The 25,802-nt window shown below is 41.2% G+C and overlaps 1 protein-coding gene across 1 annotated transcript in view; it reads left to right on the plus strand.

The window, feature by feature from the left end:
• The window catches only part of cfap61 (cilia and flagella associated protein 61), a gene marked incomplete at both ends in the record, with an annotated part of 35,918 nt that extends 10,636 nt beyond the window's left edge, over nt 1–25,282 (plus strand). The window contains 12 exons of the mRNA XM_083934537.1: nt 162–368; nt 3,123–3,251; nt 7,775–7,902; nt 13,374–13,466; nt 13,581–13,749; nt 13,973–14,141; nt 16,138–16,430; nt 17,085–17,412; nt 18,433–18,515; nt 19,568–19,779; nt 22,675–22,762; nt 25,139–25,282. Of these exons, the coding sequence (XP_083790663.1) occupies nt 162–368; nt 3,123–3,251; nt 7,775–7,902; nt 13,374–13,466; nt 13,581–13,749; nt 13,973–14,141; nt 16,138–16,430; nt 17,085–17,412; nt 18,433–18,515; nt 19,568–19,779; nt 22,675–22,762; nt 25,139–25,282 (2,043 nt within the window). The remainder of the gene's footprint in view (nt 1–161; nt 369–3,122; nt 3,252–7,774; nt 7,903–13,373; nt 13,467–13,580; nt 13,750–13,972; nt 14,142–16,137; nt 16,431–17,084; nt 17,413–18,432; nt 18,516–19,567; nt 19,780–22,674; nt 22,763–25,138) is intronic.
• Nucleotides 25,283–25,802: the final 520 nt, after the last annotated feature.

Raw genomic sequence — 25,802 nt, forward strand, 5'->3', positions numbered from 1 at the left:
TCCTTCTACAATCATTGGCATCTTTTTTTTCTTTTTGTTAATATAACAAAAACAGGGGAACTGTATTACAAAAAAGAAAATGAAAAAAGAAATATATGAAATATTTGTCCTGCAGTTTATTTCCAGAAAACTGACTTGATTATGTCATCTGTCTTTGTTAGGACGTGGAGTTCATTCGTGCTCACTACAACATCGAGAACTTCATCTACTTCAGCCACCACGGCTACGAGGAGCACGCTCAGATACGCCACTTTGTCCTCAAACCCTCCTTCCAGCACTTCGCCAAACACTTGTTCAAGGAGGTCCTTCGACTGGCTCACAAGTCCTGCCTGTTCCACAGAATCTACCCCTCAAACAGCAGCCATGAGGTGGGTGTACAGGGACCCTCAGGCCCTTACTGGCCCCTCATCACTGGGGCCCCTTCCAGCCACTGTGCATGTCTGCTCAGATAAACGCTCATCTCACACACTGCAAGAAATATCCTCCACTGCGTTCAAACCCAAATCCAGTGATGGTTTCATTTCACAGATAACATGAATATAAAATCAGCAGGTGACTCCGATTTAATAGACTTTCATTCTATTTGATAATTTTTTTAAATTTATTTTAATTTCAGATAATTTTTTTGACATACATGAATTAAATAATGTTCAAGATCAATGTCCATTGTACATTTATGCTGGACAGAATCAGTATGTAGCTCTGAATAGTAGCTAGATGTTTAAAATAGGGATTTTTTAACACACAATGTGATTTTAGAGAGTAAAAAATTACATTTTGAGCTGAAATCAAAATAGACCTTTTCTATATGCATGGTGCACCAATTCAGCACCAATATGTCCTCTGCACATGGTCCTGTTTTAGTCAGATGCATTTGTAGAATTTTAAAATGTTTCAACATTTTAACCACTGTGAGAACTGGAGAAGACCACGTTGGCACTGAGGACAGCTTCAGCCAGTTCCTTCAGGGTTGAGGCTGGGGTCATGAGTCCAAACTAAGCCCCCACCACAGCGATTTCCTGATTGATCCAATCAGGAAGTGCCAAAAACTGCAGTTCTCTGAGTGTCTACTAGGGGCAGTTTGCATAATAGATGACCCCCATGTTAAACAGGCTGTTTTCACAGCATCATTAAAGCTGTTTAAGGCCTGGTACAAAAAAACATTCTAGTCCATATGTTTAGGGCACATCTCCATGACAACACTGAGGGGGGTGAATTGTTTTGTACTAGGCTAGTTTTTATTTTATTGGAGGTTAAAGTTAATGAATAATTAGGGGCGCGGCCCTCACTACTGGGAGGTAAACGTCAGCCAGATGGACGTATCTCCCTCCCCCCAACGTCACATACATGCCCTTTTTTAGTAAGAGGAAATGAGGCGGAGTCAAAGTCTGACAAGATGGCGACTTCTGTAGGCGAGGACAATTTCATCAAGTTGAGAGAACGGGCCTCGACGGCGTGGCTACGTCAATTTTTTATACAGTCTATGGTTTGATCACAAAAAGATAAACAGCGGCTCAGTTGACCGCAGTTGCTTACTTCCGATGTTGTCTCTTTTATTTATTTGTTTGTTGTCTCTTTACTTTCTTTTTACCTTTTATCATCTGTTAATCCCAATTTTATTAATTATTTGTCATTTGTACTCTTAGTTAAAAGTGTCTTATCGTTTATCTTGCTTTGTCGACGTGTATATATTTATGTGTGTATGCATTTATGTGTGCTTTTGCTTTTGCTGTCAAGACACTTTTGTTTTTAAAGGTGCCATATAAATAAAGTTCTTATTATTATTATATAGGTAATTACATATCTCTATAACGATATACATCATGATTTAGAGTTTTTCTGGTGGTTCACTAAATAATTAGTCCGTATGAAATAACCACACGGTAAAGCCTATTTTTGTGTACTCCTGTGTGAAATAAGTTTGACTGATGAAAAGTACTTTATAGCTTGTATAGAACTTTAGTGAACCCTGCTAGTATCAGAATGTTGTAATCATAATATAGATTATAATAAGAGTATTATATGATTGTATGCAAGATTCAGATCAGAGTCACTCAGGTTTTCTAGATTGTTTGTTTGTTTGTTTATTGTCAGTTGCACTGATAAAAAAAACACAAACAGACTTAAATTTGTCAGAAAATCATGATGTTAATTATTTTGAGTTGTGATTTTGCGCTACAGTTGTTAATAAAGTGAGAAAATACACAATAATTTTAATTTTTGTTTCACACAGGACTACGCAACCATGTGGTTATTTTATGTAGACCATTTATTTATTTATTACCAGAAACATGCTATTTCATGATAAATATATAAAGTTATTGAGATACAGTATGAAATGATCTGTATTGGGATAGAAGATTTTGTCCATATCATCCACAGTCCTATTTGAAATAATTTCCCATCATTTTTTTTAATTCAACAAGCAGGTTGTTGTATTTAAGCAGTAGAAAGTTTATTTATCACAAGTATTATAGTTTTCCATGATATTCAACGATGTTCTTACATATTTTGCTCATCTTGCAGATCTTCTACAGATTGGCCATTCTTTAGTTGAGTTTATCTAAATTAACTAACATCATGTTATTTAGAAGTGAGTTTGTGAGGTAATACACCAGAATTTGATTGGGATGTAGGCAACAAATCCCGATTTTCATCTCACATATTACAAACCGTTTTCTGTGAGACAGAAGTCAAACGTTTAGAGCGGATCATTTCTTGCAGAGTGCGTCCCTCAGCAGGCTGCTGTCCCCGGGGTCGAGGCAGCAGGTGCTGACAGTGCTGCCAGCTCCACCACTCCACACCATAATGAGACATTTCCTCGACATGTAGAGGCCTCCACTTCCTCTGCTAATTACTTTCCACAAACAAGCATCAGATAGGGAGATGATGATGTGCAAATGAAATAATGGCAGAAGAATGATCTGTGTTCAGTGGGGTGAAGCACTGCGTGATGTTTTCCAGTCAGCAGCTCTTATCAGCAACCCTTGCATCATCTAACCCCTTCACCTGAGCTCATTATCACTTTACCTCCCAAGCCCCCCACACACTGATGCTGTTTAACCTCCGAGGGGATTGTCTGAGCTTGCTGACATTGGGCCTTCTTCTTCTTCTGCACCCAGAATTCCTGCGTCCACCATCTGGGTTTAGTCCTCGACTGCGCGGTTCCCGTCCGCCCGCGACGCCAGATCATCTACCCGCTGGAGGAGCTTGGCATCAACGCCCCTTCCAGGCAGATCACGGAGGAGCAGGTGGGCACTGCAGCAGCTGGCTGACAGGGAAGCATCCTGCCAGGGAATGTAGATAAGCTGAGGACTGCTGACAACAACTCAGCAGCGTGGTAACGTGACAACTAGATGGCGCTGTTTCAAAAGGGAATAGATACACACAGCGTGCTGGAGGAGAAACTCCAGTACAGAAGGGGAATAGGCCTACAGTATGATGGAATGAACGTTTAGATGTTATTTTCTATTACATTTTATCATACAGGGTATCCTCAAATAGTTGTTTTGGGTGTTTCCACACACATTTAAAGTCTGAGTTAAACAGCAAACAAATATTAAGTGTAAAAAATTTTGAAGTACAAATATACAGTGTAAAGAACATTTGGTGAGTTCCTCTGTCCTGTTGGAAGACCTCAAGTTAATACAATAGAGCAGTGGTTCTCAAACTTTGTACATGATGTACCACCTCAGAAAATATCACGCTCTCTCAAGTCCCACCACTAAGACCCATGTTCAAATACAGCAGCATAGGCCGACACTATTCAGCTACATACAGGCAGGTTTATTCCTAATCAGAAGATTATTTATTGTTTTCTTCAGCCATGACTTCAGTTTCAGAAGGACTGCTCTAAATATTCTCCTCCTGTTCTGCACTTCTCTACCTAATAGTTCCCATTTGCAGCCACGATTGCAGTGTTTTTAAACCAATCATTTTACCTCTGCTTACTTTCTTCATCACAGTTTAGCTTGTGACTCATGAACATGGTTCGGTAGCAGGCTGATATTGAAACAAAAATACTACAAAAAATGGTAAACTTATTTAAGATTACATTTCATGGATTTTCTTTCGAAATGTTGTAGTAATTTCATAGTATTACATTTATTAAGTAGTTTATGTACCACAGTTTGAGGAGCAGTGCAATAGATTGTACAGCATTGCATACAAGTTATGTAAAGGGATAGGTTGGATTTTTAAAGAGTGGTTGTATAAGGTTACCTATCCACGGTCGGTGTGTTACCTGCAGTAGATGACAGTTAGCACGCCACCAGTTTGGAGTACTGACACAGAAGCTGGTGTGGATGAGGCAGAATATTTTCTCAGCTTTACGGTACTCTCGTGCAGCTCTCTTCCATTTTCTACAGAAGTTTCCCCTCTCTCTCTTTCATCCGTTCAGGCATAATACAGTGCATGGCAGAGTTTAGAAAAATTTAGTGACAAAGGAAACATCTGAAAGCAAGGTAAAGTGTTAAAATGTCATAATATTCTAAATATAGCGTTCACTTAAACTGATAGTGTTTGTTTTTAGGTGTGTGGATTTTAAGGTGATTAAAATACATTTCACTGCAGCGTCTGTGCCAGTACTTCTGTCTGCTTCTGTGCTAACTGTCATCTACTGCAGGTAACACACTGACTATGGATGAGTAATCTCATACAGCCACACTTTAAAAAGGCCCAGCTATCACTTTAATACAGAGAAACTCCAGATCTTCCTCCTTTACAGACACAGAAATATGAAAATGTAAAAAAAAATGTACATTTAAAAATGCAGTATTTTGCAAAATCTGTAGCTTTAAACCACTGATATTTAACATACTATGATTTTGCAAATTCACTTTGAAATGAAATGAGATAGTTGTAGTTGTGTAAGATGTCAATATCTTTCAACCAAAGTACTTGAACTAGTTTGGATCATGCCCCAGCCTTTAAGGACATGTTGTTTTTAGTTCCTCAGCATATCTCTCCGCCACGGATATTTGTTTATTTTCTTCTAACTTAAGCGGTTAGTGTCACTTTGAGAATAACTTTTCTGTCTTTTTTGATAAACGCCATAATAAGCCGGTAAAAGAATGAAAGCGACAGGTGAATAATGATAATCCCGGCTCATAAGTCCTGTGTTCTGGTCTTAAATCTCCAGAGCCTGGCTGATCTTAATGTGGCTGTGATTTATTTTAATGTCCTGTACTTCAAATATTAACCACATGTCCAGCAGCAGCTCTCTTTAGAGCCGAGGCGTCGCCGTGTACACTCACATGTTCATTTCACTCCATCAAACCCAGCCCGCTCCCCCCCCTCCTTCGCCTCGGTAACACAGCAGTCATGATCTCCAGGCTACCACACAGATAAGAGCTTCGCCTCCGAGCTGCGTCTCTGCCTCATGATGTCGGCCTCGGGATGATTAATCAAATTTAAAGCACCTGTTCCCTCTCTGTCAATACAGGATCGTGTTACACAGCGCCGCGGCCCTTGTGTTTAGGGAAGGTGAGGAATCTCCAGTGAGATAAGAGCTGCTGCACCTGCTCCACCGCACATGCACATGAGACGGGAGCTTTTGTTCATCTGATTAGCTCATCTGGTTAATTCCTCCAGTATTCAGATGGATGCATGTAGGCAAATAACATAAAGGGGTTTTTACATATAAAGTGATGCTCATTCTCACTAAATGTCAAAATACAGCACATCTACATGACAGACAGCTGAAAAATCAGTGTCCATCTCATATGTTTTCTATTTTAATGGATGACTTTTATAGGAGATAATAACCAGCAACATGTTCCTATTAAGACATCTGGTCTCTGACTGCTGTTACCCATTCATCAAGGGCCTTTCACATTGCATACTCTTTGCCCAGGTTAACCTGTGCCCAGGGCTATAGACCCACAGTGTTTACAATAACTTCAGGGTAGAAATTATCCCCCACAGTTGCTGCATTCATACAAAATTGACACGACTCTTAACGAGAGCTGTTGAATGTTTACACATATACCATGTTTTATTATTTAGCTTCATCTTGTCGCAGAAAAAGCAGAATTTTAAATCCTGTGACTGGATGTTTCCTACTAAAATGCTTCAGGCAGCCTTAAAGTAAAACTTTTGATCAATAATCCTACACCTTCTGACATAGTCGTTCTTCTTTTTGTCTATCTAGTTTATCTTTTGTGATGAATCAACCAGGAGAGTTTCCTGAAATATATCCAGCGTCAAAACTCTAATGAAGCTCCCTGTTCCCATTAGGACAGGATATCATCCCAAAAATTCAATCAAAAGAATTCAAAATAAAACTAATTGGATAATTAGGTTCTGAGCTATAGGTAGGCACTAACGTATTAGCTTCCTTTTGTTTTATTGCTACAGATAAAAGTGTTTGTCAAATGACCTATTAGTCTGCTGCACACACACATTTATCATATAAAATGAAATAACCACAGGCTCCTTTATCTTCCTGCTAATCAAACCCCACACAACTCTCAGTGTGAGACAGATGTCAGGCCCACATGCCCCTCGTGGAAATTATTTGAATTTTACACAAAGGTTAATTTCACCCTCAGGTTTTCCCCCTTTTTTTCTCGCTCCATGCTGTTTTCATCCAACAAGGTGCATTGTGGGGGAAATCTGCCTAATTACAGATGATGAAGGAGCCATTAGCTGCCTCCGCGCACAGACACACTCGGCGGCAGTGGAGGAATTGGTAAATTACAACGTGATGTTGTACTAATTAACTACTAATTCCTGTAGGACTTTTTTGTAATATGTGTAAAAGTGTTCCTTAACCGTCAGGTCACATGTTTCCATCTCATTAATCTGCACTCACTGCACGTCTCATATTTTCAAACTGTTTTTTGATAAAAGTGACACTTGCTTTTAAAATAAATAACTGAAATACGTGAAGAAACTTTTAACAAGTTTCAAGTCAATTCAATTTTACTTATAGTGCCAAATCATAAACGTTATCTCAAGACCCTTTACTTAAAGAGTAAGTCCAGACCACACTCTATTTATGACTGAACAATTGCGCTTTGCAATATATCTTTATACAGTATACTACTACATCCAGCAATCTTGCACACAGTGGCAACAAAACCTTCCTTTTAACAGGCAGGATCAGATTTACCTAAACAAGGCTGTTGGCGTACCGGAGGCAGTTTCTTTCAGAGTTTCTGCTACAAAAAACTACAATTCCTGGTTGAAAACCTTTTTATGTAAACTGTAAAACCCCCAGTGTGTGTCTCCCGGGGACATTTGCTGCACATCCTCACTCATCTCTCTCCCTCTCTCTTCAGTGTAAATGTAATAAAGACGATATTAATAAAGCAAAACAAACACGTTGGTGGTATATTAATGCCAAATTCAATGTAGAACATAAAAAAGACTGAAAGTTTTGAGTGGCAGCGGAATTCTCACAAGATCGGGTGAATCCATCTTTTCAGGCTGCAAGCAGAGATGTAGAAGCAAGGCGGTGCGACTCATCGACAGATTTCAGAAGTGTAAGATTTGGCACAAACCTTTTTAAACGTCATTAAGATTGTAACGTTTTATGCCGTTTTAGTGCTGAACTGTCTCTTCAGCAGGCAGATTAAATGCTGAGATAAAAAGCTGCTTCCCACTTTATCCTCTCTTATTAAAATGGATCAAATTGGACTTTGCTGCTTTTAGTGTGTGTTATAATTAAGGGTACATGCTTTTTATTTCATTTTCAGTAAATTGCACCTGTCTTTTTCACTCAGGTAAAAACCAGTGAATGTGAGTGACGTGTCTTCTCTTTTTCTCTCAGCCACCGTTTGCTCTCAGCCTCATCAGCAGAAAGTTAACCCTGGAGCCAAAGGTCACCATTAACGCCAGGATCGTGGTGGTGGGGGCGTCGGACACAGGTTTATCTTTCCTCGAGGTGCTCTGTTTCTGGTGAGTCTGCCTCAGAACAAGTGTCATTTTTCGAACAAATGTGTAGTAGACTGTATACACACTGGCCTATTCTATTATTATATTATATTAAATTATAATTATTAGCACCGGTGACAAATAACGCCAGAGTTCTTCCTCTGTAACCACGACGGGACTAACCTTTTAAGGGGCCCTGGTAGGAAAATCAGCTGCCAGGCCCCGATTAACCCCTATTGTTTACTTCCTTTTCTTCTCTCATGCACTGACTAACTGCAGATCAGAGTGATTTCTGTCACCGACACATCTGTGATTCATTCAACATACTGAATCAGCTGAAAAACATCAGATGACGGCTGACTTGTGCCAACAGCGTGGCACTCACCGCTCACACATGGGCGATCAATGTTCACCATCGGCCTGACTTCACCTGACTGAGAGCCTGGTGTCTCCCTGCCTTAAGTGATGCATTTTCTGCATTTTATCAACATGGCTGAAATATTCAGAGTAATTGGGAAAGAACAAGTATTAAAACTTAAGTTTATTTGTGTACTGCTGCAGTAGTTCTTAAAAAGTTTTCCGTCCACACGTATGTGGCTCACCAGCTAAAACGCTGTAGTACACATGCCAGGCCGGGATGTGGCGCTGTAACTGCCACAGAAATACACCAACAACAGAGAAGAAGAAACGGGGAGCCGCTGTTATGTAGACTCAGAATACAAACACCAGAGACTTTCTTCCCAAATCTGCCGACTTCCCAAATCCTCCTCCATCCTAGAGAGAAATGTGTCACTGTTTCTGGTGTTAGTGGAGACTTTTGTGGTGTTTTGGACTCTTATGCACCAAACACTCTGCAGTTAGTGTCCTCAACGAGCAGAGGGTGCTGCTGGGAGCCCTTCACCACCCCAAGGCACTCACAGGCGGGCACTGTCTCGCTACTTTTTGCGACCTTCTTGGCAACTTTATTTATAAACAGCTACTAGCGACCAATTTAGCAACTTATTCAGACCATCAGGGAAAAGGGAGAAATATTTGGTCGGCACAATTCATTCCCATGCATGTCGCTCAGAGTACAGTTCAGTCTTTGGGTCTGTGTCTCTCTTCTCTCATGCAGCAGCAATGTTGTTGTTATGTGACGCGGCGTGGGTTAGATGTCCGAGGTGGGGCAATGACTGCATCGTTTAACAAAGTATGCAGTTTCGCTGTCCAGACGACAACGCCACATGGGCATTCTCAGATCTTCCCACTCTGGGACCTGGTTTAAAAAAAACTTGGCCAAACCGATACTAAAGTTGTGCGGTTACAGGAAAACGCGTCCTCATGGGGATGGGCCCTGGGTCTGTCAGTTAGGGCGCACTCACAGTGTCCTTCCGTACCGCGACCCGGGCTTTAGGGTACTTGTCCCCCCCTCCCTCTCCCCCCGCGCCCCAGCCCCGTTTGTACTCACACTGCCAGGGCCGGCCAATGCTTCTTGCTGTCCATACGCCATCACGCTGTAACACGTCACACGCATTGATCGCGTGTGTGTGGCTTTGTTTACAAATCTTTCCACAGATCTCGGAGTTTTTGTGCGTCTTGTCGACTGTTTTTGAATATTTTCATCCGACCAAATCTGCAGTAAACACTCCACCTCCGCATCACACCAACGTGAACCTTTCACCGCCATTGTTGTTGTTGTTAAATGTCCGCGCATGGTCCGTCCTTCTATTTACATGTCCGAACAGGCGGACACAACGCTACTGCCGTAGGGCTCCTGCCGTAGGGCTCCTGCTTGTGCTCGCACACGTGCGCACGCTCGTGCTCGTACATGTGCAAACGGCTCCGCTAAAGCCCACCTCTTTCAAGCGGGCCGTTGACGGCCCGCTGGCCGCAGTTGTGCGCGGAGCGGGTGCACTCACACTGCTTAAAGGTACTAGGCTTTAGCTGAAAAACCGGTTTTGGCCCCGGCCAGAAGGACAGTGTGAGTACGCCCTTAGTGTCAGTTTGTCCAGCAGGTAACTGAAAGACAACACTGTCCTGTGAGTGCCAGTAAACACAGACGAGTAGTAAAGTACACAGAGACTGTGCAGCAGGAATAATATTCATCTGGCAGCTGTTGTGATGAAAAGACTTCACATGATCGTGTTTATCACAGATTCTGATGTGCATCCTTAGAAAAAAAAACCTGAACCCGAGAAGAGCCATCCCTCACTGAAGCCTCTTTCATTTTTTTCAGCGTCTTTTATTCCAGGAATCCAATCTCTGGAAATGTCACTTGACTCCGGGTCGGACGTCTTACATGTTTGCCTTCGTCCTCGCTTTGTGAGATTAACTGCTCCGGCAGATAATAAGAAGCGCAGGGCTGCTGATTCAGAACCAGGCGATAGCTGCCAGGCAACCGGGGTCATTGTTTTGTGCGAGCGAGAGATCTCGTAGCTCTCAGAGCTGGCGAGGTTGGCACGCCGTTGATGCCGGGGCGGGCGCACGCAGCTGTCTGAGGCCTGGCATTCAGCAGGGCCAGCGCTGGCCCCCATTAATTAGCCACTCCACTGTTTCCCCCCGTCAGGGATCTGCTGCAGCGATCTGTGTTTGCTGTCACTAATGAGTTGACTAATGAGGCAGTTAGTGTCCTCTGAACTAATGGTGAGGCGGCGTCGCATTGAGAGGGTGAGTGATGGGTCAGTTTCGACCTGCTGGGGCCCCCCTTATCAGCCCTGCCCAAACGTCCAGCCCCCCCTACCCCCGCCCACCCCCCACCCCGACACAGCTTTCCATGTGCTCATTGAATGCAGCCCAGCAGCTCCAGGCCCCCCCTCACTTCATTACTGGCTGGGACGGGGTCAGACAGATAAAGAGCTCTGCGGCGGCTCGGCCCTCTGCTCACCGTGGTCAGGCTGCAGGGTTACCGCAGCCGTCTGTCACCGACTGATAACAGAGTAAATCCAGGGCTTCTGATTCACTCACATCCAGACACCAATAATGGGCCTTAATGCCTCGCTGCTGCAGCATAAATCCACCTTCTGGCACAGATTAACAAGGAAAGTTTGACTGCTCTCATTGTCTGATCTCTGATTATTATTATTATTGTTATTTGCATGTTCATGTCAAAATCAAAGGACAAACCACTGATGACACAAAGCTCTGAAATGATAGTCACGGTTTCTTCACTTGATCCATCTGAATGTTAATTTTCAGACATTTTGCTGCCCTCTACAGGTGCGCAGTATAATGTAATTAAAACTTCATCAACCATTTTTAATCATTTAAGTTATTTATCTAGTAAAAATGCCAAAAAAACAATAGTCACAGCTCTTTTGATTTTATACTGTTGGTCTGACAAAACGAATAGTTGGAGGTCGTCTGCTTACAGGCTCTGGCTTCGAGAAATTTGGAGTTTTCACAGTTTTTCTGATATTTATAGAATAAATGATTAATAAAAAAAATCAACAGGTAAATTGATCATGGAAAATATTGTTTAAGATGTTGATGTTTGTTTCACATTGTGCTAGAGAGAAGGTGTGGGGAAATATGGATACAATCTTTTATTAGGACATATGCTAAATCCACATACATCATGGAATCCATTTTCTGGGAATTTTATTTCCAGGACTGTCCATTTTTGACTAATCGACTCTCCCCTTCCTCTCTCAGTCAGCGTTATTACACAAATACTGTCGCCTGCTTTGTGTGCTGGCCGTCCACACCGTCTATCTATTTCCTTTTCTCACTTTAATCCTTCCCCGAAACAATGCTTTTCTTTTTTATTTGGAGCATTTAGTCCAGAAACGATACTTCTTAGGATTTTTCGCTTCCATAACATTCCCAGCTCCACGGTCTCTCTGCGGTCTTCCTGCCTGTCAACAGGTTGACAGCACTTTGTATACTGCTCATGTTATAATAGTACTGATTCTGAGTACAACCAGGCTGTATAATAGGCCAGCAGTTTATTTGACACTGCCCTATTTAGCTCCGAATGGTTGACATAAAACCAAAACTGCAGTTCCCCGAATGGCCACTTGAGTCTGGCCCCAAAAGAGCCACTCCCCATAGACTTCCATGTTTAAACGTTAGACTTTACAGCAATCTTCCTGTACGCCAGCACGGCAATGCCGGTATACTGAGAAATACAGAGCGCTTTCCCTGACATTGATAGGCTTAATCAGCATTCTGTGAACTTGTTTGGATTGAATGTAACGTGTTCATTTATCTGTAAAAGTCTGGCACTCAAGCTTTAAATACCCGACAAAATCAAGATACTTTCTAACAGTGAAAAAAATCCAATATTGCCATGAAACAGTTCCTCTCAATGATGAGCAGAATTCTAATACAACCAGAGTTTAACAAATATCAAATATCTCTCATCACACAGTGTATATCCCCAGTCATACTGCTTCTGAGTAATGTAACAGAACAGCCAGTTTACCAGCATTTTTGTGTCTGGTGTTATAGATCTGTGCCGGTGGGCATTCATTTAGCAGGAAGCAGAGATAAGAACAGAGCAGGAGGTGATTGGAGGCGTCCGTGTGATAAGGCCCAACACTGCGAGGTACACACTCCGCTATTCACTGGATGAAGGAGCGGGAGCTGTTGTTATCTGCTCTGTAATGTCCTGTAGGACACCACAAAAGGAGTCATTTGCATCACAACAGATGAGGTATGCTGTGGTGGTGACAGTAAACACACAAGAGGGAGGAGGGCAGTTCAGGACTTTTCAGGATGCTCAGGAACCACAAATGCATCAGTAGGCTGGAGAACTTCAAACTTCTGAGATCATCTCTGTGTAAAATTTTAAAATGCGTGTCTTAAAACACAGGTCAACTGTGTTTGAGTTTTACTGAAGCAACATTTTTAATACTGAATTAACAACTGAGGGGAGGATGAACTGATAAGTGTAACTCAATGTCTGAGCTCCTTTATTTTCAATACTAATAGTATTAGCAGCAGCAGCTAGTATTAAAAGTGTGGCATGGTCAAACATCACCGCCAACCTGCAGTTACCACGACATTACGCGGCCGGGCTGTATGTTTGAACGCAAATGTCCTATTCAGTCAGAGCGGGCGTCAAACAGAGTTTACCCTCGCTGCTCCCAAGTCCAAAGACCGTTTAACCTCTGAGTGAGCCCATGCGTGACTGGAGCTGCTCATTCTCTCTTGTGTGCGTTGTGTGTCGATCATGCTGCAGCCTCCGTGGAAAGAAAATAAACCTACAGCAATGAAGAAGGAGGGTGATTTACACTAAGACCCCAACAAATATGTCTAACTGGAAAGATGAAGGTTCATATGAAAAACAGCCAAACAGCCTCTGTGTTCAGACTTTCTTGTTAAATAACGCAATGTTTTTCTATTTTTTGACTGACTTTAATCATCTTTCTAAGTGGATTAAAGTGGATGAAGTCCGGTTTTTGCAGACACACAGTCCTTCCCCAGAATACATTCCTCTCAAGCCGTGTCCCATGTATTCACTCTGCTGTGTGGAAAAAAACTCACGCTGTTCAGTGTTGGTCGTTCTCTCGTAGCCCTCACCTGAGGTTCAACAACCTGACCCTCGTCTCAACGCACGGTTTCGCCAGCGACTGCAGCCACAAGGACGTCGGATTTCTGTCCACAAGGTCAGTGGGAAAACAACATAACATGCACAAAACAGGCAACTTGTGTAGTTAATTTACGTGTAATCAAGTGCCATGAATTCTTCAGAGTTTAAGAGGTTTCTTCCCTTCCTGCAGTCACGCGTACAGCAGCAGAGACTTGGCTCAGCTCCCTTTACACTCATGCATCAGTGTGGTGACGGGGAAGATGGTGGGCATCAACAGGAAGACCAAACACATCCGTTTGTCCGGTGGTGTGAAGGTGCCCTACGATCACCTGGTCCTGTGTACGGGTCTGCAGTACCAGGTGAGACGATGAGACACTTTTCATCCTCTGATCTGAATTTTACAGTCCACTGCAGGACTGTCACTATGAGCTCGGTGAGGATTTCTGCTCTAGCTGTGTGCACATTTTCACCAGTTGTTAAAGGTGCTCCACTTCTCTACTATGATTGTCTTTGTTAAGGCTCTGAGCTGATATTATAATTATATAATTAACATGATTCTATGTCTGTCATGTGACGCTGCAGGTGCCCTGTCCTACGGGCATGGATCAGAGCGAGCCCGTCACAAACAACCAGCTGCAGGCTCAGTCCAGACACACCGGGCCCGTCCCATCCAACCTCTTCACCCTCAACGACCTCCATGACTCCATGGCTGCTCGCCGCTGGCTGTGTGCCAACTTTGTGGAGCTGGAGGGTAAGTGAACACACACACACACACACTCACAGAACCTAAAATTAATCTGTGGCAGTATGTCATTACTCAGCCAGTCAGCGCTGAAGAGCCCCGGTATAATTAGCAGCTAATTAGCTGCAGAGAAATCTTTCATCTCTGTGAATCAGGTCGGCCTCTTCCATCCAATTTCCATTATCATATCACTTTCTGAGAGCCAGGCTTTTCAGAGCAGGAAAAACACAGTGTCATTAAGCAAAATGAATGTGCTCTCTGAAGGAATTGTGCAGTGATCTAGAGTGAGGCTTTTACATATACTAATTAGATGATCCCAGTCATAAAAGAGAACCATTAATAAATGCAAATTGCCACGACAGACTCCAGCAGATACCAAGTTTATTTCCGTATTCTAATCATAAGAGAAAGAAACAGAGTGAATGTAAATTTTAGCATTAGACTAAAGCAGATGTAGCTGTTCTGTTTTTTCTTAATGACAACAAATTCAGTGAAAATCCCAACTCTGCGTTCCAATACGCACACTATCATACTATTTTATATCCTTAAATGTGCATTTGGCAACATTTGTTTGATCCTATTTACTGAAACTGACGCTATGCTCCAATAGAATAACATAAATCATCTGGTTTTAGAAAAAAAGGACCCCTAAAGTCACAAAAATTGTAATATTCGTCTTGTTTGACGGATACATCACCGAAATATGTCAGTTTATGTGACCAGGGGGATGAAGACTAGCCCCGCAGACGGGGCTGGTGGCGAGATTAGCATGGCGACCATTACTAACTAAAGGTTAGAGAAGTTAAGGTTTTCACAAAAGGAATCTTTGACAGCATTCCACCAAACCTGGGACCCACTGCTGACTCTTATTAGTAATAATACTCCTGATGATGCTGAGGACAAAGCCCCCCCCCCCCCCCCCCCTTTACCTATCAACTTGTGTTATATGTTCTTCTGTTGCTGTGCGGACATTGTGTCTGACGTGTTGTTGGGAGGGATGGCGGGATTCATGTTGGGGTTTTTTTTTTCAACCTCAGATGCCTTCGACACTATATCCAGATTTAACCACATCAGGGTGCAAGGAGTCAGATGACAAAGCTGACTAAAATAAAATGTTCATTAAAGTAATTTAGCATGGCTGATTAGTCAGTCAGGATGCAAGACTCTTTGACCAAGTGGGATGACACATCACTTGGTAACATATGGCCAGATAAGATTTTTTGAAAAAGGAAAAAACAAGAGCAGTTTGTATCGACATCACAACAGTCGCCCTAAGGACCCTGATAGAGAGTTTAAGCCTTTATAAGTTTAGCACTTATATGTAGACATAAAAACATGTTTCCTTGTGGAGTTCTAGTGGCAGTAGAAGCTGTACACACGCATAGAAATATGGATTTATTGTGAGAAGCATTGTGTTCAGGAGCAGCAGAGCTCGTCTGGTTCAGCACCACGGACAGAGACACTGAACAGAAACTCTAATACTCCAACTGCAGATCGTCCCCTGAAGTAAAAGCACCAACACAATGATTATGTATACAAGATAATCAAGATAAAACGATGCCGAGTTGTCTCTTCTGGTGAAAACTGGTGAAACTGACAACTCGTAGACATCTGAAACAAAATAAAGAAACAAATAAAAACTACACACTGCGTTTTTAGAAGAGCCCACAAGCCAAAAAGATCAAGGTTGCTTTCAGTTCCTGAAGGAGAAAATTGTCTTGGATTGAAGACAATTGCTGCATAAAAATAGAGGTGCTGCCAAAGACACTTAATAAATAAAAAGGCTCACAAAAAAACAAAAAAAGTAGTTAAAAATACAAGAATGCCAAAAACATCCCCAATAAACACTGAGTTTATTGGAATTTGTCTTTGACTTGATTGACTTGTTTGATTAGACGAGTCTGTGGGTGGAAATTTAGATTCTTTAGATTCTTTAACTTCTTCTGTTGATGTTGAAAGACTATGAAAACATACTGCTAACTGTTTCTTCCCTGCGTCTCTCCAGATAATGCCGTCGTCTACGGAAACAGCATCGACGCCTTCACCACCGTGGAGACTTTGCTCAGCCTCGGCATCCAGGGACATCGTATCCATCTAGTCCTCCCACCTCTAAACCCCGGCGTCTCCTGCTTCAGCGACCCTGCTGTGGAGAAGGCTGTGGCGAGGGCTGTGGAAGAGGCTGAGGTCCAGGTCCACCATGACTGCCTGCTGGCCCAGATGAACAACGGAGAGCACCGTGATCCCCTCTCATCTGTGTCATTCACCACCGATGCAGAGCCCCTCCATCTGCAGTGCGGAGTAAGTCAAAGTTTCACATTTCACTGCTTGTTATTCAGTCCATTATTATGTTTTACCAAACAATGGTGGGTTACGGGCCAGAGTGTGTGCTGCTGGAGCTGAAAAGCTCAGAAACAAGGCTGAATTCAGCAGCTCCAGGCTGTCGGTTAGATGTTCATTTCCCTTCTGGAAAGCCCAAAATGAGTTTGGTGTATTTCCCATTTTCATTGTTTCACACAGTGGAGGATTCTGCGGTCCGGTTGTGGTTTTGTTTGTTTTTTTCATTTTAGGCTAAAAAAATATATGCCTTGTTGTGCTGAACCGTATGTGCTGTATGCCACGCAGCTTCCACAACATTCAGAAATGTGGCTTTGCAGATGTTTTTTTGAGGAAGGAAATATATTGATGATACATTTGTTCGGCCACAAGGACACACAAAGTGTTTTTGTGAGAAACATTGAACTGTTGTTTACAAACAGGAAACACCACAAGGTACTCTAACTCTTCAACTCTTTAACTGCTATTGATTTACAACAGTAGTCCACAGACTACTCCACTTCCTCTCACTGTATAAAAGTGAAGACAAAATGACCTGCATACGGGTGCCGCCATTTTGTAATTTTGCAACCAGGGTCTGCAAAGTAATAATAATGATTTCTTCGTTTCCTCTTTCAGGTGTTTATTAATGTATTCAACAAAGGAGTCGACTATGACGCCTTCAAGAGCATCAACAACTCATTCCTGGTCTTTGACAGCAGACTAGTCATAAACGCCACTTTCTACACCAGCGATCCGGCCATTTCTGGTGCCGGACCTCTCACCAAATTCTCTCGAAGCTACTACACGGACGAGTTGTCGCACGCCCACTTCAACTCCAAGGAAGTGGGCCAGGACCTGGCGGCCGCATTGCTGCACCTCTTCGACCCGACTCTGCAGCCTGCGGTTGAGCCTCCACCTGAAATGGATCGCCTCGTACCACTGTACAAACAGCCCAAGATTCAAGGTCGGATTTCAAGTCTGGAAAATCGGTTTTAGTTTAAATTAGTTTTAAGGCTTGAAGAGTTCTGCAGTTAAATCTTTGACCACTGTATTTGACTTCTGTCCTACGGGGAATACATCCAAAGTCTTTTTGAGTTTTAGATCAAAGAACAAGATATTTTCAAACATACTTGTGGCCCTGCTGTGGATGACAAAGTCATGTAGGATCTCCTAAAAAAGCTCAGGGCTGTGTGCTGCTCTTTAACGGAGCTGAGGTCCAGTCCAAATGTACCATGAACCGGTCCACTTAAAAAGTTGTGTGTAATAATATCATAAATATTTGTAGATATTGAGCAGGTGTTTCATAAACACAAAATTCCATCACATTAATCAGCAGATGTCAGGTTTCCACGTGTTCAGGGTCTGTCGGTTTACCTCCATACTCTGTGTCCTCCCTCCTGCCTGGCCGTGTTTTCGTCTGCTTTTATCTGGGAGAATTTGCACTGCCAATATTTTTTCATTATGCTTTTGTGGAACATTTTCCAATCTTTCACCCACTGCCGAGGTTATTGTGGAGGGCACTCAAACCATAGCAGGGCGTAACAATGCTGCATTGTGCTACCGCGTATTCACGGAGTAACCAAGGCCACTCCGCAGGTTACATAAACACAACAGCCACTCCGCTTCGCTCTTCTCACTGAGATGAAATACACGTGAACTTTTCAGGGAGAGCAGAGATGCCATATCGTCGCCTGCCATCTGAGTTCATTGCCTCCGCTCTGTTTTCCTCCGTGGGTGGATGTTAAACAGTGAACTATGCGTGTTGTGATGAATCTGCTGTCGCCTCCGTTCAGGTGCCTGTGCCTGTTACAGCACAAAAACGCATCTCATTTGAATATCTTTCTTCTGATGAAAACGAGGTGGCATTTACAAATGTAAAAACACTAACACCATTTTATTCGCTCATGGATGGATTCCTGTCTTCTGTTACAACCTGAATTACATGAACTATGTCCTTAACACTTCATCATGTGTTTGCTCTCAGGTGGGAAGCTGCCTGGAGGATATAACTACCTGCATGTTACCAAAGTGTGCGCCACCAACCTGACAGGTCCTCCTGTTAAACAAGTAAGGTTTTACTTTTCAAACTAATCTGTCAGTGTTAACTTTTCTACAGTTTACACAGTTTGACTTTCATCCCAATATATCATGATTAATCGCGTTTTTCTGCTTATTCAGTAAATAAATATTAAAAATAATCAAAGTGTAAAGCCTATTTTGGTATACGCCAGTAAATGTCTCAACATTAGATTTGAACAATTCTTCTTTAAGAAATTGCTGCAAGTTTAAGTAGTCTAATTGCTCATGTTCAAACACTACAGCCGTACGATCTGTGTCAGCGTGAGAGGAAATACATCTCCACACCAGCAGGCGGCGTTAGTCTCTATTCGTCATTCAAAAAGGGAAGCAGGAAAAGCGACAGGACAGATTCAAGACGCTAATTAGTGCGTCAACAACACAACTCAATGTTGAAAGAACAAATTATACTTATGCTGCACGAGTGAACAACGCAAACAGTTATGAACCTTTTCTGCTACAGAGCTCAACGGATAAAAGAATGGTGTGTCACGGCCTTTAGAGGAGAATTTGCAGAATTGTGGGTTAATCCACCACTGAAAATAGTCCCCAACAAACGCACTATTTTCTAGAGATGTTCTGATACCACTTCTTCCTTCACAATAAAGACTCTGACACTTGTGTATCGACCAATTCGAAGTACTTAACCGATACAAGTGTGCAAAATATATATATATATATATGTTGTATCGCTGTGTCTGATACATAGACTCGCTTACTCAGCGATACTAATATTTTCTCCAGGTTGTTTGATAAAAACTACAGTGACCACCTGTTTTTAGGAAATGACTCTCTTCAACATGAACCTTTAAATTTGTGACACATTTTTAAAGATGCGTCTTCAGTGAGAACCAAAGGACTTGAGGACATAAATTAACAGTTGTTGTTTTTTGGCTTTTTATGTAACTTGAGGACAAAAAGGAAACAGAGTATTGCAGCTTTATCCTGTAATCCTTCTTGAATTGGGTGTAGGCACCGACCTCGGCGGTTAATACCGGTCAAAACTAGTTCCCTCACTAACTTGTGCGTTCATCCATGTAAAGTTACAGGACAGCGGCATCGCGACTGGACGGGTGGAGACTGGGAACTACTTCTGTTTACACCTCGACGCCTACGAGCTGGTGGAGACGCTCACCTGTTTGTCCCTGAAGCCCCTCCACGTCTCCAATTACCTGAGTCTTTACGGGAAGCACCAGCAGCTGCTGGGCCAGCTGTCCAGCCGCTACCACCAGGGCCTGATCCACGACCTGTACAGGTGGGAGACAGGAGCACAGTTGGTATCCATTTACCAAAATCTACATTTATTCTTCAGTTTTTCTAGGATATAAAGTGCGCAACAAAAAGAATCCACCTGTTAAATCTTTAAAAACAAAATCTGGTTTGTTAAAAACTGGGTCTTTTTTTCATAGTTGGTCATAGTTTCCATCAGTTATAATAACACTGTACTCATTTCTACAGTTATCTAATAAGACCTGGAGTCCCTTCCACAAACAGAGACTTGTCAGTTGTGTGACGCCGTGTTCACACCAAACACAAAGCAAATTTTCACCTTTTTAAATCGTGTGTGGGTTCCTGGTTCGAATCCCGGCTGGGGCCCTTCTGTGTGGAGTTTGCATGTTCTCCCCGTGTATGTGTGGGTTTCCTCCCACAGTCGAAAGACATACAGGTGTAAGGTTAATTGATGACTAATGAGTTTGACTGGTTGATATCTTGTGCATACTTCAGTTGCAGTACATGCGTGACACAGCACATTGTAGATACGTTTCATTCTGACATCAACAGCTTTGTACCTGGTGTGAAAGTCCCAGATACGATGGAAAACCAAACGCCCCCATGTTTGGGGGAATTTGCGTCCTGATAGCTGCCTTAACAACAGCTGTATGAATCCCAAAATAAGCTGATTTTGCTGGACTTTATTGAATAAACTGATCAAAAAGAAGATGCTGCTGGAGTGAAGGTAGATGAGCAGTTTGAGCCTGATACTTGGTCAGCCGTGTTTTGTTTTTTAGTTTGAAATGAATCTGAATTTACGCAGAATTCATGGGGACATTACTGCAAAGAACTTCGGGAACACAGGTTTTAAACTAACCGGCAGTTTATACAGATGGTATAAAACAAATCAAAGTGTAAGTGGACGTATTAATCCCACATTGCACAGGAAGGTCTGTCAACTGTGATGGATGGTTACAACAGACAAATACATTGATGTTTGTTTACAACCTGTTACCAAAAGGAATGATGGAAAAAGCTATGAAAATAATGTCTTTTATTAGCTTCAATAAACAATTTATAGTACAAAGGACCTGCAGGAACGACCAGTATGTTCTGTTGTCAACACAATAACAAACAGCTTCACCTGATTGATATTCTCTGCTCTGTAATTGTGCTGTTCACTGTGTTTCTGTTGTTTGGTCCAGCACCTGTAGTAGTAGTTCAGTGTTATCTCATTTTACCAACATGTAACAGGTGGCAGGTGTTTTAAAATCAACTGTTTTCATAACCAACCTCTGCATGAAAATGCAGTCTGAGTCTGAGAGAGGAAGTGATTTCAGGAAGCTGCAGGTAGTGAAACTTCCCGTCATTCATGCGCTGACTGATGACCTCACACGTCAAAATAACACGCAAGCGTTCTGAACAGACACAGAGAGATTTGGGCCTACACTGTCTTTGGTCCTCATGCTGTCTGTGTGTCTGCTGGTGTGACTTTGCAGTGTGTGTGTGTGTGTGTGTTTGTGTGTTTGTCAAACAGTGGGTGACCTGCTTCTGAGGGTTTCAACACAAATGACCCCCAGATATGGACGTCTATTGTCCCCCGCCTCCTAATCTGTTTATGCAGCTCCACCAATCTGTCTTTGTGGCCGGCCCCGGGGACGAGACAAAGCCGGAGCCTCCCCGCTGCAGAGAGCGATTCCTCGTCACGCCGCTCACTCAGCTGACTCGTAAAGTCATTGTGTGGGCTGACGGAGCGTCGTGAGCCGTTAAAATCATTGATTGACCGTGTGGCTGCTGGGGGTCATTCAGCCACTACAGTGTGTGTGTGTGTGTGTGTGTGTGTGTGTGTGTTTGTGTGTGTGTGTGTGTGTGTGTGTGTGTGTGTGTGTGTGTGTGTGTGTGTGTGTGTGTGTGTGTGTGTGTGTGTGTGTGTGTGTGTCTGTGTCTGTGTCTGTGTGTGTGTGTGTGTGTGTGTGTGTGTGTGTGTGTGTGTGCGTGCGTGCTTACGTGTGTGTGGTTCCCTAAAGGGTTCGATGTTATTTAAAGGGTCAGTTCAACCAAATTACAGAGTTTCTCACCTCTTGTCAAGCAATGCAGATAGTCCGCGGTGGAAGAAGTACATTTACGTGTAAAAATACTTCAAGTAAAAATCCTACATTCAAAGGTAAATGTAAGTTTCAAATACAAAACACAAATTATCCTTGACTGACATGTTTTTATATAATACTCATAGAAGCGCTGCAACTAACAATTATTATTGCTGATTATTCTAACTGTTGTTTTCCCGTTTATCGATTAGGTATTTTCTCTATAAAAAGTTAAAAAATGTGGATCCGTGTTTCTGAAATGTCTCAAAGATGATCAGTTTACTGTCATAGTGGAGGAAAGAAACCAGAGAATTTTCACATTTAAGAAGCTTTTTTTTTTTTAAAGATAGCCGGTGATTAGTAGTTAAACACTAATCAATTAGTGGTCGCAGCTACATATATATCCAGTGACCCCCTCCTCAGGTCCAGAGGCTCTCCAGATTAATCTGAGGGGACAACTTCATTATGACAGTTTTATTATAATGAACTAACTACAGCATTGTACTGTATGATGATAAAGTTAATTCATTACTATAGTTATATTATAATGAACTAACTACAGCATTGTACTGTATAATGATATAGTTCCTATAGTTATATTATAATGAACTAACTACAGCATTGTACTGTATAATGATATAGTTCCTATAGTTATATTATAATGAACTAACTACAGCATTATACTGTATAATGATATAGATCCTAGAGTTATATTATAATGAACTAACTACAGCATTATACTGTATAATGATATAGTTCATTCATTACTATAGTTATATTATAATGAACTGCCTACAGCATTGTACTGTATGCAGTCACAGTTCTAATCAGTGCTGCGTGTGTTTGTGCAGTTTCTTCAGACAGAGCTCCTGTTTGGCCGTTTGTCACGACAGATTCTCCCACTTTGAGCAGGAACTTCAGCACCTCTTCTCAAACACCGTGAGTGCTTTGCTTTCTTTCTTCTCTCTTTCTTTCTTTCTTTCTTTCTTTAGTCTTTCTTTCTTTATTTATTTATTTCAGTCTCTCTTTCTTTCTTTCTTTCAGTCTTTCTTTCTTCATTTCAGTCTTTCTTTCTTTCTTCTGTCTTTCTTTCTTTTTCTTTCTTCGTGTCTTTCTTTTAGTCTCTCTTTCTTTCTTTCAGTCTCTCTTTCTTTCTTTAGTCTTTCTTTCTTTCTTTCTTTCTTCTGTCTTTCTTTCTTTCTTTCAGTCTCTCTTTCTTTCTTTCAGTCTCTCTTTCTTTCTTTAGTCTTTCTTTCTTGCTTCTGTCTTTCTTTCTTTTTCTTTCTTCAAGTCTTTCTTTATTTAGTCTTTCTTTCTTTCTTTCAGTCTCTTTCTTTCTTTCTTTAGTCTTTCTTTCTTGCTTCTGTCTTTCTTTCTTTTTCTTTCTTCAAGTCTTTCTTTATTTAGTCTTTCTTTCTTTCTTTCAGTCTCTTTCTTTCTTTCTTTAGTCTTTCTTTCTTTCTTTAGTCTCTCTTTCTTTCTTTCAGTCTCTCTTTCTTTCTTTAGTCTTTCTTTCTTTCTTCTGTCTTTCTTTCTTTTTCTTTCTTCAAGTCTTTCTTTATTTATTTCAGTCTCTCTTTGTTTTTCCTTTCTTTCTTCTATCTTTCTTCTGTCTTTCTTTCTTTCTTTCTTTCTTCTGTCTTTCTTTCTTTCTTTCAGTCTCTCTTTCTTTCTTTAGTCTTTCTTTCTTTCTTCTGTCTTTCTTTCTTTTTCTTTCTTCAAGTCTTTCTTTATTTATTTCAGTCTCTCTTTGTTTTTCCTTTCTTTCTTCTATCTTTCTTCTGTCTTTCTTTCTTTCTTTCTTTCTTTCTTTCTTCTGTCTTTCTTTCTTTCTTTAGTCTTTCTTTCTTTCTTTCAGTCTCTCTTTCTTCATTTCAGTCTTTCTTTCTTTCTTCTGTCTTTCTTTCTTTTTCTTTCTTCGTGTCTTTCTTTTAGTCTATCTTTCTTTCTTTCAGTCTCTCTTTCTTTCTTTAGTCTTTCTTTCTTTCTTTCTTCTGTCTTTCTTTCTTTCAGTCTCTCTTTCTTTCTTTCAGTCTTTCTTTCTTTCTTCTGTCTTTCTTTCTTTTTCTTTCTTCAAGTCTTTCTTTATTTAATTCAGTCTCTCTTTGTTTTTCTTTTCTTTCTTCTATCTTTCTTCTGTCTTTCTTTCTTTGTTTCAGTCTCTCTTTCTTTCTTTATTCTTTCTTTCTTTCTTCTGTCTTTCTTTCTTTCTTTCTTTCAGTCTCTCTTTCTTTCTTTCAGTCTTTCTTTCTTTCTTCTGTCTTTCTTTCTTTTTCTTTCTTCAAGTCTTTCTTTATTTATTTCAGTCTCTCTTTGTTTTTCCTTTCTTTCTTCTATCTTTCTTCTGTCTTTCTTTCTTTCTTTCTTCTGTCTTTCTTTCTTTCTTTAGTCTTTCTTTCTTTCAGTCTCTCTTTGTCTTTTTTCTTTCAGTCTTTATTTTCTCTTTCTTTCAGTCTCTCTTTCTTGCTTTCTTTCAGTCTCTTTTTTCTTTATTTCTTTCTTTCTTTCAGTCTCTCTTTCTTTCTTTTTCATTTCTTTCTTCTGTCTTTCAGTCTTTCTTTCTTTGTATTTCTTTAAGTTTGTCTTTCTTTCTTTCAGTTTTTCTTTTTTCAGTCTCTTTTTTCAGGTTTCAAAAAAGAAAGTAAGAGTCCTTTCTTTTTTCTTTCTTTCTTTTTCTTTTTTAAATCTTTCTTTCAGTTTCTCTATCTTTCTTTCTTTCAGTTTCTCTTTGTCTTTCTTTCTTTCTTACTTCTGTCTTTCTTTCTTCCAGTGTTTCTTTTTTCAGTCTCTCTTTCTTACTTCTGTCTTTCTTCCAGTGTTTCTTTTTTCAGTCTCTCTTTCTTACTTCTGTCTTTCTTTCAGTCTTTCTTTTTTTCATTTCTTTAAGTCTTTCTTTATTTCAGTCTTTCTTTGTCTGTCTTTCTTTTAGTCTTTCTTTTTTCTGTCTTTCAGTCTCTCTTTCTTTCTTTTTTCATTTCTTTCTTTCAGTCTCTCTTTCTTTCTTTTTTCCTTTCTTTCTTCTGTCTTCTGTCTGTCTTTCTTTCAGTATTTCTTTCAGTCTCTCTTTTTTCCTTTCTTTCTTTTGTCTTCTGTCTGTCTTTCTTTCCGTCTTTCTTTCTTTCAGTCTCTCTTTCTTTTTTCTGTCTTTCGGTCCTTCTGTCTTTCGGTCCTTCTGTCTTTCGGTCCTTCGGTCCTCCTGTTCTATCTGAATGTAAAACAAATGAAACAAACAGTTGTGAAGAAACCCCATGAACCCTGTCAGTGTGAAACCAGGACGTGTCCTCACTGTCACATCTTGGTTCCGTGTCCCAGCAGGACGAGGAGTCCAGGCAGCAGCTGATGGACCGGGACGTCCTCCCTCCGGGCAGATTCAAAGACTCTCTGAGGAGCTGCGCCGTCAAATACCTCACCTACAACCGAAACCTGCTGCCCATGTTCGCCTGCCCCGGACAGCTGTGACATCATCAGTGACATCCCCAAGTTAACAAAGCCTTTTCTAACCTGTTAAATGTGATGAAGCGCTGTCATTGAAGAGCACTGTGTGTGTGTGTGTGTTAGTGTGTTTGTCTACCAAACATGTTGAAATGTGTTTCACTCATAAATTTTTCGCAAAGCCAATTATTTTATTTAACGCTTTCAATCCTGCTTTGTTGCGTTTCTTTTCATGTTTCCATTTGCCGTCGATCAGCAGAATAAAACCTGGAAGTGAGTCAGCATTTTTGACACTTCCTGTTCCCTCATCCCAAAATCGAGAACAGGTTTTTGGTTTGATGCTTTCTATATATACAATAATGGTGCGTTCCACTTACCTCAGAAGTCAGAATGACATCACACCGGAGTTCACCGTTCATTATATTGAAGGATGTATTTTATGCTCACAACCTGTCCACAGATAGAAAATGGACAGTATGCGTGAGACACAAATAAGACGCAAAACAGTGTATTCTTACAGCTTTTAAGTGTAAGTCTGGCGAAAATG

The sequence above is a fragment of the Echiichthys vipera genome, assembly GCF_963691815.1.
Source record: "Echiichthys vipera genome assembly, chromosome: 19".
Classification (NCBI taxonomy): domain Eukaryota; kingdom Metazoa; phylum Chordata; class Actinopteri; order Perciformes; family Trachinidae; genus Echiichthys; species Echiichthys vipera.